Source organism: Ursus maritimus, unplaced genomic scaffold (assembly GCF_017311325.1).
Source record: "Ursus maritimus isolate PB19 unplaced genomic scaffold, ASM1731132v1 scaffold_6, whole genome shotgun sequence".
NCBI lineage: Eukaryota > Metazoa > Chordata > Mammalia > Carnivora > Ursidae > Ursus > Ursus maritimus.
The window spans coordinates 69,071,556-69,083,755 of record NW_024426774.1 but is presented as its reverse complement, the minus strand read 5'-3'; the positions used below and the strand labels follow the sequence as shown (position 1 = coordinate 69,083,755).

The following is a 12,200-nucleotide window of genomic DNA, read 5'->3' as shown; positions in this document are numbered from 1 at the left end:
TTTTTTTTTTTTTTTTTTAAGATTTTATTTATTTATTTGACAGACAGTGAGAGAGGGAACACAAGCAGGGGGAGTGGGAGAGGGAGAAGCAGGCTCATAGCAGAGGAGCCTGATGTGGGGCTCGATCCCATAACGCCGGGATCACACCCTGAGCCGAAGGCAGGCGCTTAACCGCTGTGCCACCCAGGCGCCCCTGTTTTGTTTCTTAATCTTACCAAGGATAAGCTCCACTGATTGCTGGCTGACTGCTGTCTTGTTTTTAATAATGCCTTGGGGGCATAAATTTCTCCACAGATGATCCAGTTGAATTTGGGCTTCTTTATGGGTATAGTTTTTGAGATCAGTGTTTGAGGTTTGTTATGACCCCAGGAGGGCTCTTCTTAGCTGTTTTTTTCCTCTGGTAAACCAGCCACCCTACAGTTTAACTTACATCTTTAATGAATCAACCAATTAACTGTTAACTGCTTTCACCACAAGCTCCATTATTTTTGAGAGCACCTTTAGACTTGAACTTTTCCATACTCTGTTGAGAATGAAATCAATTCATTTGGGAACAGATTCAGAGTTTTCTGTTATAAGGCCTATGCCTGCCTTGGGCTAAATCTCTGAGCCATGGTTCTGGTGCTGGAGATGGGGACCACGATGCACTTCTCAGAGTACCACTCTTGCTTTAGTGGCTGAGTGCTGGCCAAGAGTGGGTAGTGCCGCAGCCTCTGGTCTCCTTGGCTTGCCTTTTTCAGTGTGGTTAAAATGAGCTGGGGCAAGGGTATGTATGGAGAACCCCAGTGTTCTCAGCAGTACTGTGCTTGGGGTAGAGCCTCCATCCTACGAGTTGGGGCTGGGTGGAAGAACCCCCACCTCTCAGCGTACTCAGCCCAAACTTAGCTTTAGCAACAGGTAGCTGGGGACAAGGGGAGAAATGCAGCCCTCCAGCTGGCAGTTAGAGGAGAGCTGTCTTCTCGGCCTCACCAGTCTGGAGTGGGATTTTTAGCTTACTGAGCTGGTGAGGGGAGGGTGGGAATGGGTCTTTGTTCAAATACCACAGATTCTGGCCGTTCTTACTGAATCGTTAAAGATTTTTTTTTCTTTTTTTTATCCCTTTGTTTTTAAAAGATCTTCTAAAGTAAATGTTCTTCATTTGCTGTATGCACTTAGGATCATTTCCAGAGTCTTAAATGGTTGCTTATAAAATAATTTTCGGGGGCACCCAGTGGCTCAAATTGGTTAAGCATCTGTCTTCGGCTCAGGTCCTGGGATGGAGCCCCATGTCGAATTCTCTGCTCAGTGGGAGTTTGCTTCTCCCTACCCGCGCCTCCCCACTCCTCTGCTTCTCTCATGCTCTCTTTTTCCCTCTCTCAAATAAATAAATCTTTTTAAATAAAATAATTTTCACCAGTTTTTTGGCGGAGTGGATCTGTGGAGCTGCTCATGCTGTCATGTCAGAAGTGGAACTCTGAATAATGGTGTTTTTAGTGAGGTTCAGCAAATAATGTGTGGGGAAAGAAGAAATTGAGAAATGTGTTCTGTAGTAACAAGGTGGAAATTCATGAACTCATTTCAAAAAGAATCATGAAGTATGTAATACTACTTAACAATTTAATTTTGATTCTTAACCATTAAAAATGTGGATGTGGATAATGCAAATCAGTTGACTGTGTCTATATTTATCACCATTATATCTGAATGTGTCTGCAAAGATTTCAGGAGCCACTATTTCCAACACATCACAGGCAGTCTTTATTCTCTCTCTTCCCAAAAGTGGAGGAAGAGGCTGGGCTGTCAATTTTTCAGGCGAAGAAGTCTTCTGGGGAAATACTTAGGCTTGTGATTTTGGTTTCCTAGGTACAGAGCCAGATGGACTCCTTCAGACAAACTACAGTTCGGTCTTAACAAACGTTGGTGCTGCTCTGCATGGATTTCATGATGTCATGAAAGGTGAGGTTTGAAAAGAACATAAATAAGCTGAAAACCTTCATCTTACTTTCTCAGATCTGCCCGAATGAGATTTAAACAAATACTGCCAAGGCTAATAGACCCCAGAAAAAGGCTTAGTAGCATTTGGCTTCTGTTGAAGTGCACAGCTCACTGCCGTCTGCTTTTTCCATCTGCTTCGTTTCTGAAGGTAAACAAAGTGCTGAAGAGAAACCCTTGTGCACAGTAGTTTAGCCAAAAATGCATTGCACTGATTTAAGGCAGGTGTGTGAATTTTATCAAGCCAGACATGCTATTCAGAGGCATTTAGCAAAATACTTCACACTTGTTACAGCCCAAGCATGAAGGAATTGAGGAAACCAGGGTTTAAAGTTCCAAGAAAGAATGTACTACCTTTCCACCATCCTGTGCATTTTTATGTTTAAAGTGCCCATTTTAAGTCCTATTTTGTTCAGGGAACCTTGAGAAGTGAGGGTCTGGTTTTAAGCTTTGGTCAGTGTTTAATTGCTACAGACTAAGAATATAGTCGGCTGAAGGACATTTCCTACGCTTCTTAGCTAACTGTGATTTTGTGTTGACTTTCTAATCTATAGGTCTGCATGGCTTTTAGGTTTTTTCTTCCTTTCTTTTCTTTTTGAAGACAGTTGGGGTAGGGGAAGGAGAAAAGGGCAGAAGCAGTTTTCAGAAATAGCCCAGATTAATAATAGCCTAGATTATTTATTGTGGTATGGAGGTAACAATTAGGGACCAGTTACTAGTTTCACAGAAAATAATTTTAAAAAACTTAACGAGTGTTGGAAAGCATGTACAAGGTGGGTATATTCAGGCCCTTCTATAGATTGGCATGTAACCTATGGCACTGGGAATCATTCATATTTAGTGCCAACAGTCTCACCTAGCACCATCTTACCATTCAGTATGGAGAATGGGCCTTTTTGTGGCTTGTCTTCAATTATAAGGAATTTTAAAAATTGCTGTACTTTTGGAGATAGCCCTGACTGCAGGAATCACAGCTTAAATAGACGGTCTTGGTGGCAGGTGACAGTAGTCAGCCCCAACCCAGCAGAACTAGTCTCGTGTGCGGAGAACCTGAGGGCCTGGTGCCTTTTTCCTGTGCAGCTTTTGGTTTGGGGAGTTCAGACCTAGCTGTGGTCTTTTCTTCCAGAACTTTAGTTAACCTAGAACTGGGCCATTGAAACCATAGGTAGTTCTGTCGCCACCTTTTTTTGGTTTTATTTTCTAAATGTTTGCTGTGCCAATACTATGATTTGTTCTCTCTAGTGGTTTTTCTTGCATTCCTATAAAGAAGGGGCTACAGCAGTAGAGGGTAGCTGTCCAGTGAGAAGGGTCTTAAAGCTTCCTTTACATTAAAAAAAATCTTGATTTTATTTATATTTCTGTTTTAATTTATCTATAATTGTATATAGATGCTTTTTTTTAAAGATTTTCTCTTTTTTTAAGTAATCTCCGTACCCAACATGGGGCTCAAACCTACAACCCTGAGATCAAGAGTTGCACACTCCACCAACTGAGCCAGCCAGGCTCCCCTATACAGATGCTTTTATTCATACCTTACATAAGATTAAGAGGACACCAAGTGGTCCAAATCAAAGAATGTTACTGTTATTTGAGGCATGAGCTGATGAAACTTATGGGAGGATCAGAGTCTGTCCCCGCCGCCCAAGCTCCCTTAGTGCCTCCACTTGTTTCTGTCCTTACACACATAATGTAAAGAGAGAATATTGGGAAACATGAAGGGTGATTGGCAAGATTATGGGGTCCCATTACTAGGTTTACAGTTCAAATTTGTTTTCTTACCTAGCTTGGAAGACTGCTGTGTATCTCTCAGAGATACTCAGAGTGACCATCAGCTGGCATTAACAGAGGAAGCTTTGTGTTTCAGATAACTCTCAAACCTCTTCCCTTCCTGCTTTGCCCTGAATAATTGCTTGATCTGAGTTAGAAAGCAGGCAGGCAGGTGTCAGTGTAAAAAGAGAGCTAGAGATTGTAAACTGTCTATCCTACATGGATTTAAAACAGGAATGAATTAATCTTTTAACAAAGGAATTCTAAGTGAGAATTGTTGATTTTTAGTCTCAGGTCTAAAGCAGGTAGACTCATAGGAAACATAAAAAGAAATCTCGGGGCGCCTGGGTCGCTTAGTTGGTTAAGGGTCTGTCTTTGGCTCAGGTCATCATCCCAGGGTCCTGGGATCGAGCCCCACATCGGGCTCCTTGGTCAGCGGGGAGTCTGCTTCTTCCTTTGCCTGTGTGAGCTCTCTCTGTCAAATGAATAAATCTTAAAAAAAAGAGAAAGAAAAATCTCTGGCCTAGGTCACGTGGTTTCTTTGTTCTTTTTGGATTTTAAAATTTAATGTCAAGGAACACCCTAAATAATTGAAATATTTGGACTCAATAAGGAGTAAACAATTGGATCAGGAAAATTATTACTGTCAAACAACAGAGGCACCATTCCAGTGGAAACCATGTCAGTGTTCATAGTACTGTATGACTTTCATAAGTATCTCAGTCATCTACGAGTCACCTAAGATCACCTGCCAACTAAGGTGTATGAAGCTTTGTGTACTTCCAGTAAAATAGTGACAACTTTCTGCGGTGTGTAGAAAGAAAATGTCTTTGTTAAGGGCTACCAAGTTCAGTATATAAAAACGTTCAGTGGGGCGCCTGGGTGGCTCAGTCTGTTAAGCGTCCGACTCTTGATTTCGGCTCAGGTTGTGAACTTGGGGTCCTGGGATCAAGCCCCTTGTTGGGCTCTGTGCTCAGTGAGGAGTCTGCTTGAGGTTTCTCTCTCTCCTTCTCCCCTGCTCTCCCTCTCTCTCTAAAATGTCTTAAAAAAAATGTTCAGTGTTCCAATTGAATTTTTATTCACTTGCATATCTTAGGAATATGTAGAGGATAATCATTTATTTTTAAAAATATAAACATAATAGTAATATACCAATCATTTGGGTCCTTTGCTGTGACAACTGTACCATAGTAATGTAAGGTGTTAACAGTAGGGAAAACTGGCTAAAGGGTATACAGAAAGCCTCTGTAACTTTTCTTTGAATCTAAAATTATCTTAAATTACAGTTTACATATATATGTATATTAAATATATAAATAAAACAATTCCCAGTTATAAAATTTTAGTAAAAATAATTCTACTCATAAAACAGTGATTTTGTGTTAAAATATCATGATCATATAAGGTTAAATCTCAAATGCCGTTTCTTTCTAACTAGTCTTATTTCTTTTTAATTATCCATAGTCTAAAATCAACTAGATTCCTTGGTTCTGAATAAATGCAATTCTCTGCATACACACCTGTTATAAAAATTAATTTTTGTATTTTGTGATTTATTTTTAGCCTTGTTGGCAATGAAATTCATGCTTTTGTACCTGAAGTATTCTAAAAAATTCAGAGGAGAATGAATTGTGAACACTTTATTATTTAAAAATATAATTACCCTTCCTTGTAAATCAGTGTCATCTTAAGAATTCTTCCATTATCCCTTATTTCCGGGACAAAATCATTCTTTCCCAGAGACCCAGAAAACCCCAAGCTTAGTTGTTTGACCAGTTTCACCTACTGCAATTTCTTTTAACGTTTTTATATTTAAGTCTCTCCCCTGTGCTTTGCTAACCACAGGCTTTGTTGTAATATTCTGGGACTGGGGGCAGTGGCCCGTGAAGCCAGGCACCAGAATGTTCAGTCCTGGTGTGGCTGTACAGACCCTTGTCAGTGTTAGTTAGGGTGTGTACTAGCAAACTAGCTACAGTCCAATAAGGATTGCGGGACATTGTGCCTCTGTTGGTCGTTCTGTTCCAGCCTCATGGTTAGCTTATAGGAGTACAAGATAAATTCTCTTCTGTGCCTGCCCAGACTACCAAAACAGCGTTTTTAACTGGTAAATACTGGTCAGGGTCATTTACCCAGCACTAGAAGAAGGGCAGACACTCAAATAAGGGATAATCAGAGCCACAAGCTGGTGGCTGTAATAGAGACACCAGGATGGTGTTAAGAGACCCTCACTTGTCTCTATTCTTTCCACATGGATTGTGACCTAATTCATATTCAAGACAATCCTGATAGAGTTGGGACCATTTTTTGTTGTTGTTCAGATTTACTGTGTAAGTTGTGTGCAACTTGTATATGGATAGTAAGAGTTTTCATTTGATTGCTTTTATAGATATTTCTAAACATTACAGTCAGAAAGCTACAATAGAGCATGAACTTCCAACAGCAACACAGAAGCTCATTACAACTAATGACTGTATCCTGTCATCAGTAGTAGCATTAACAAATGCAGCAGGAAAGGTAAGTTTTCTCTGGTTTATAGTGACATTAAATTTAATTCTTAAGTAAGCTCCTTTTTTTTTTTCCTTGAATGACATAGGAAAATTAATCTGTAAAAGGATTTTGGAATACCAGACTTTTTTGTAAAATAAAGTTGTCTCCCTTTTCTTTCTCCCTACCCAATATTTAAAGCAGTATGGGAGCGATTGTTTAGTATTTATGATGAGTAAGTAGATCACTCACGGTTTATTTTTTAGGGAGATATTTGATGATCAGTATACATCTTTGTGTATATCGAATGTCTGCTTTATAGAAATTGGGAACTTCTATAAAAAGAGCCAATAAATCCTTAATATTTTGGTTTTTTCCCTCCTAGCTTTTTGTTTTATTAATACTTGTCACAGTGCTACTTCTGTGGTTTTGTTTCTTAGCAAGCTCTTCTAAGGTGACTTCAACATGTGTCTTTTCATTGAACCATTAATATTAGATCATGATTATTTGGGTCATTAAGCACTTAATTATTATTATAAACTGACCAAAATGCATTTTCTCTGAAAAGTCTCTCTTGTATATTCTGGTTTCAGCAGTTGTCACATTCTTAGTATGTGTTCATGTGCTTTTCCTGATTCAGCTTTCCCTGAGAACTACCCATATATGTGTAACTTGAAGGACTGTATTCAGAGCTACCTTAGCCCATTTATTTAAGCAGATGCAAACTAATTTCTCAATCTGTGTTTATATAGCATTATTTTTCTGACAGGTTGCCTATTATAGAAACACTTTTTTTTTCAGGTAACTAAGCTAATCAAAAGTGATCACAGATCGTATTATATATTCAGTGTCATCTTTCCCAGACTCAGACTGGTCTTTGTGACACTTTGCTAGAGCTCGGGGCCATCATTAAAAGGTGTTATCTTTAGGTTCTGTCAGCTCACAGATCTGTGCCTACAGCCAGAAGACCATCCCTGCTGCCCCCTCTTGAACGCTTGCATCTATAGGTGTGCTGTAGCTTTCTGAAGATGATTCTAACTTTGATTCAGTTACGAAAAATTCTGGAAAAAGAAAACATGGGCATTTTAGAGGAGTCTCTGCATTTTTCAACTTTTATAAAAACTCTGAAATATTGAATGCGTAGATCCTTCACAGCTGTTTTTAGATTTGCTTTACCTGAAACCTTAAAATGTTGTCTCAAGGACAGGTCTACAATTGTCATTCCGAAATTTTTGTAAATGGTTTTTAACTGAAATAAGTATCTGAACTAATGTTAGTCGGTGGCAGCTTAATACTTGGCTAATGTGATTCAATTAAACTAAATTTTGTAGTTTATAATTTTTAAAAGCCCAGTAAGAAGATGTAACATATGCATATTGAAGAACATTTAGAACATGTAGAAATATTAGAAAGAGGAAAGAAAATAAACCTCACCATATACTGCAGTGACCTAAAACGCAAACCCTCCATGTCGTTTACAAGGAATATAAGACTCAAGAGTTGTAGAATCCTTTATTTTCCTGAATACTACCTAGTATAGAATTTCATTCGACATAGTAAAATGGTGAAAAATAAAACCTTTCAGATCATTAGTGTGATTCATTGCTTACTTTTTAAGCAGTTTCTGCCAAGGTGTAGGATATTTTGTTCTATAAGTCACTTCTTATTTATCAAAATAGGATATTCTTTAATGTATCCAACACTTTAATTTTTCTGACTAATAACCCTCTCAGACATTTTTATTTATATCACCATTTCATACAGCACTATGGATTCAAAGTCATGGCTCAGTCATGGATCTTCGTGACCTTTTACACAGATTTAACACAGGTTAAATCTGTTAATGACAGGGTCTGCTAAATTGCTAGTCTTTATTATATGTGTAAATCACAAATTGAGATTTGCAGAATTAAGTTTAAATAGAGTGAACATATTCCAAGATGCTGTGTCATGTCTCATGTTGGAATTTGAAGCATTCAAAGTTAAAATACGAATAGAACGTATAAATCCACACATGGATGTTTTGAGAGTAGTGGCAGAAATTAATGAGGTAAATAGCTCATGGACATCGTCTACAGAATAAACCAGAATTAGTCTTGGTTTTCAGGAAGAATAGAAATTGTTTACGTTAAGGCCTGTCGAAAGTCTGGTCTCAATCTTTCTACTGGTACTGTCTTTTTATTACAAATCATCGCCCTAGGTATTCTCCACAAATAAATAAATGTGAGCTTTGGGGCAGGTGTTGAAATTTCTTTTCCATTCTCAGCACCTTTAACTCCGCTCTGAAAACTATTAGATATATATGTTAGATATATTATTGCAAAACAAAATCTGTCTTCTTGTCACACTTGATTTAGATCGCATCTTTCTTCAGCAACAACGTGGACTACTTCATTGCTTCTCTGAGCTACGGGCCTAAGGCAGCGAGTGGCTTCATTAGTCCTCTCTCAGCTGAATGCATGCTGCAGTACAAGAAAAAAGCTGCTGCCTACATGAAGGCTCTGAGAAAGGTTTGTGCTGCTGTTGAATTTATATCAGAGGAAAAATTGGGAATCATTCCGGAGAATGGCAAGAGTCTTTGCACAGTTCATATTGTTTAGATTTTACACAACTGGGGGCACGGGTGGTTGGTGGGTATTGGGGGAGGTCTTTGGGAAGGAGAAGGTGACAGAGACCCAAATCTCATTTAACATGTGATCTGTGCATAGGCCATGCTGGACTCATGTCCCCAGGTATCTGGTAGGAGTGTCTAGAATGAGGCAGCCAGGCAGTCAGTAAGTATCAAACTTCAGAAATCTCAAACTTGTAGAAACATAAAAAAATGGAAATACATCTATAATTTTTTCCTGAATATAAGAATACAAGGTCATTGCAGAAAGAAATCAGAAGGCACCTGATGTGATGAACACTGGGTGTTATATTCGACTGATAAGTTATTGAACACTACATCTGAAACTCGTGATGTACTATGTGTTGGCTAATTGAATTTAAATAAATAAATAAATAAAATCAGAAGATACAGCAGTACATGAAGAAGAAAATTATAGTTGCACCAAATCCCACCACTCAGAGGTAGCTTCCATGAACTTTGTTAGAAGTATATCTGTATCCAAAAGAATTTTAGTGCATGTGTGCACACGCACAAGGAAACACATGCTTTTATATGCTATAAAAAGCAAAGTGTATCTGAATACATACAGTTTTATTTATTTATTTACTTTAAAGATTTTATTTATTCGTGGAGCGAGTGAGTGTACTAGCAGCTGGGAGGGCCAGAGAGGGAGGGAGAGAGGAAGCAGCAGACGCCCTGCTGAGCAGGGAGCCCGACCCGGGGCTCGATCCTAGGACCCTGGGATCATGACCTGAGCCGAAGGCAGACTCTTAACGAGCTGAGCCACCCGGGTGCCCCCATACATTGTTTCAGAATGTTTTTTTCCTCTTAGTGAATTGTAGATATAAAAATTGTGATTTTTAAATATCAAATAATATATGTCTATAAATATAAGTTGTTATAATATTTCATTCTGTAAATGTGTGATAATTTAACTTATCAATCCATTGCTCATGGATATTTAGTTGTTTTTTATTTTTCACTGTTACAGCAGAGCTACAGTAGATATTCTTGCACTTACAACTTTGTGCATTTGTTTTTTACCTTTCTCCCTTATTTTTTAAAACTTTTAGTTACATGTAATACATAATAAACACATTCTTATATTTCATTAGACTGTTACAGGTAAAGTGCAGTCCGTAATTCCACTTTCTCTCCAGAGGTGACTACAGTAATTAGTTTGGAACATTTACATGCATCTATATAAACTTATAGACAATATACAATAAATAGAATTTTCTTTCTTTTTTTAACCTAAATGCATGTTTCATTGTGCAACTAGATTTTTTCATCTAAAATATTTTAGGGATGCTTGGCTGGCTCATTTGGAAGAGCATTCAACTCTTGATCTCAGGGTCATGAGTTTGAGCCCCACATTGTGTGTAGTGATTACTAAAAAAATAAATAAACTTTAAAAAAAATTAAAATGTTTTAGATGTATGGAATTACCGATCATTATGTTGTACACCTGAAATTAATGTAATATTGTTCATCAGTTATACTTTAAAAAAAAAGGAATAAAATTAAAAAATATGTTTTTGAGATCTGTATCATTATAAATGGTGGCTACTATATTCCTTTTAAATACAGCATAGAATTCTGTAATATGGATATTCTGTGGCTCATTTAGGTATTCCCTTTTGGTGAGCATTTAGGTTCATTCCAGTTTTTTACTATTATGATAATACTGCAGTGGATAACTTTGTAAATGCCTCAGGCACATGTATGGAATATTGAGTAGTAGAATGTTCTAGATCATGTGGTTTGTACATTTTAGATTTTAATATTTATTGCAAATTGCCCTCAAGAGTAACTGTACTGTTTTACACTTCTGGTCATGTATAAGGCTACCTATCTCCCTATATTTGTCTAATTAATTTAATTATGTCTTTAAGATTGATTTCCCAAAATGGAATTGCTGGTTCAAAGTCTGTAAAGCTTTCATATTTTGGCACATATCTTCCAGACTACACTTCAGAAGATTACCTATTTATAATTTACCAGCAGTAGAAGTATAAATTTAACCCATGAATTTAATATTTATCCATCTCAGAGACAAGAGGTTTCTTAGTGTTATTTTAATTTGCATTTCTTTGCTTATCGAAGTGGAACGTCCTTTCATAAAGTTATCATTTGTATTCATTCTGTCAATTCTCTGTTCATTGTTGACCTATTTTTAGCTAGATGTTCCTAATCAGGGTTGAAAGAGCTCATTATACTAAGAATTTTATTTTTTGAAAAATTTTTTATAGTAAAAATGTTAATCCTGTGTGTCTGTGTTGGAAGTATCCCCCCCCCCCAAGTTTGCTGTAGTATTTTTTTAAGATAAAAGTTTTAACTTTTATATCATTAAAGCAGTCTTTTTCTTTGTGGTGGTGATTCTCAGCTGGAGTACTTTTCAAGATTACAAAAATATTCACCTACATTTTCTTCCATTATTTTCGTGGTCTAAATTTTAAAAATTCAAGTCTTTAATCCATCTTGGATTCATTCTGTTATAGGTGTGAAACAGGGATCTAAATAGGTATTTTTCTAAATTATTAACTGGTTGTCCTTACAGCATTATCCAGTCTGTCCTTTCTCCATTGACTTAAAAAAATGCACCGTTTATCACATAATACATTTTTGTCCATGCTTTTGTCTGTTTCTAGATTTTCTGTCATCTTCTTTTGTCTGTTTTTTTGGTTTGTTTTAGAAAGTTTTATTGGGGATTTAATTGGCATACACAAACTTCCTTTATTTGAAATATACAATTTGATAGGTTTTGGCATATGCCTACACCCTTGAAATCATGGTCAAGACAATGTCCCTTAGTATCTTTACTCCTGCTTCTCTGCCCCATCTCCTGACAATCTGCTTTTTTTTTAATTGAGATGTAAGTAACATATAATATTATATGATTTCAGGTGTACAACATAGTTATTTAGCATTTATATACATTACAAAGTGATCACCAAGATAAGTCTAGCTACCAGTTGTCACCGTACAAAGTTGTTATTTATAATTTATATTCCTTAGGCTGTGCATTCATATCCCTGTCTTATTTATTTTATAACTGGAGGTTTGTACCTTTTAATCTCCTTTCCTTATTTTGCCCATCCTCCCACTCCCCTTCCACCCGTCAGCCATCTGATTGTTTTCTGTGCCTGTTTTTTTTTTTTTTTAAAGATTTTATTTATTTATTTGACAGAGACAGCCAGCGAGAGAGGGAACACAAGCAGGGGGAGTGGAAGAGGGAGAGCAGGCTCCTAACGGAGGAGCCTGATGTGGGGCTCGATCCCAGAACACCGGGATCACGCCCTGAGCCGAAGGCAGATGCTTAACGACTGCGCCACCCAGGCGCCCCTGTTTTTTTTTTTTTTTTTTT

General features: G+C 37.4%; 1 protein-coding gene across 1 annotated transcript in view; it reads left to right on the top strand.

Annotated features, from left to right (window-relative positions):
- The window catches only part of PPP1R21 (protein phosphatase 1 regulatory subunit 21), a 61,062-nt gene that overhangs the window by 31,539 nt on the left and 17,323 nt on the right, over nt 1-12,200 (top strand). Inside the window, exons 13-15 of the mRNA XM_040623497.1 lie at nt 1,843-1,935; nt 6,125-6,252; nt 8,580-8,732. Of these exons, the coding sequence (XP_040479431.1) occupies nt 1,843-1,935; nt 6,125-6,252; nt 8,580-8,732 (374 nt within the window). The remainder of the gene's footprint in view (nt 1-1,842; nt 1,936-6,124; nt 6,253-8,579; nt 8,733-12,200) is intronic.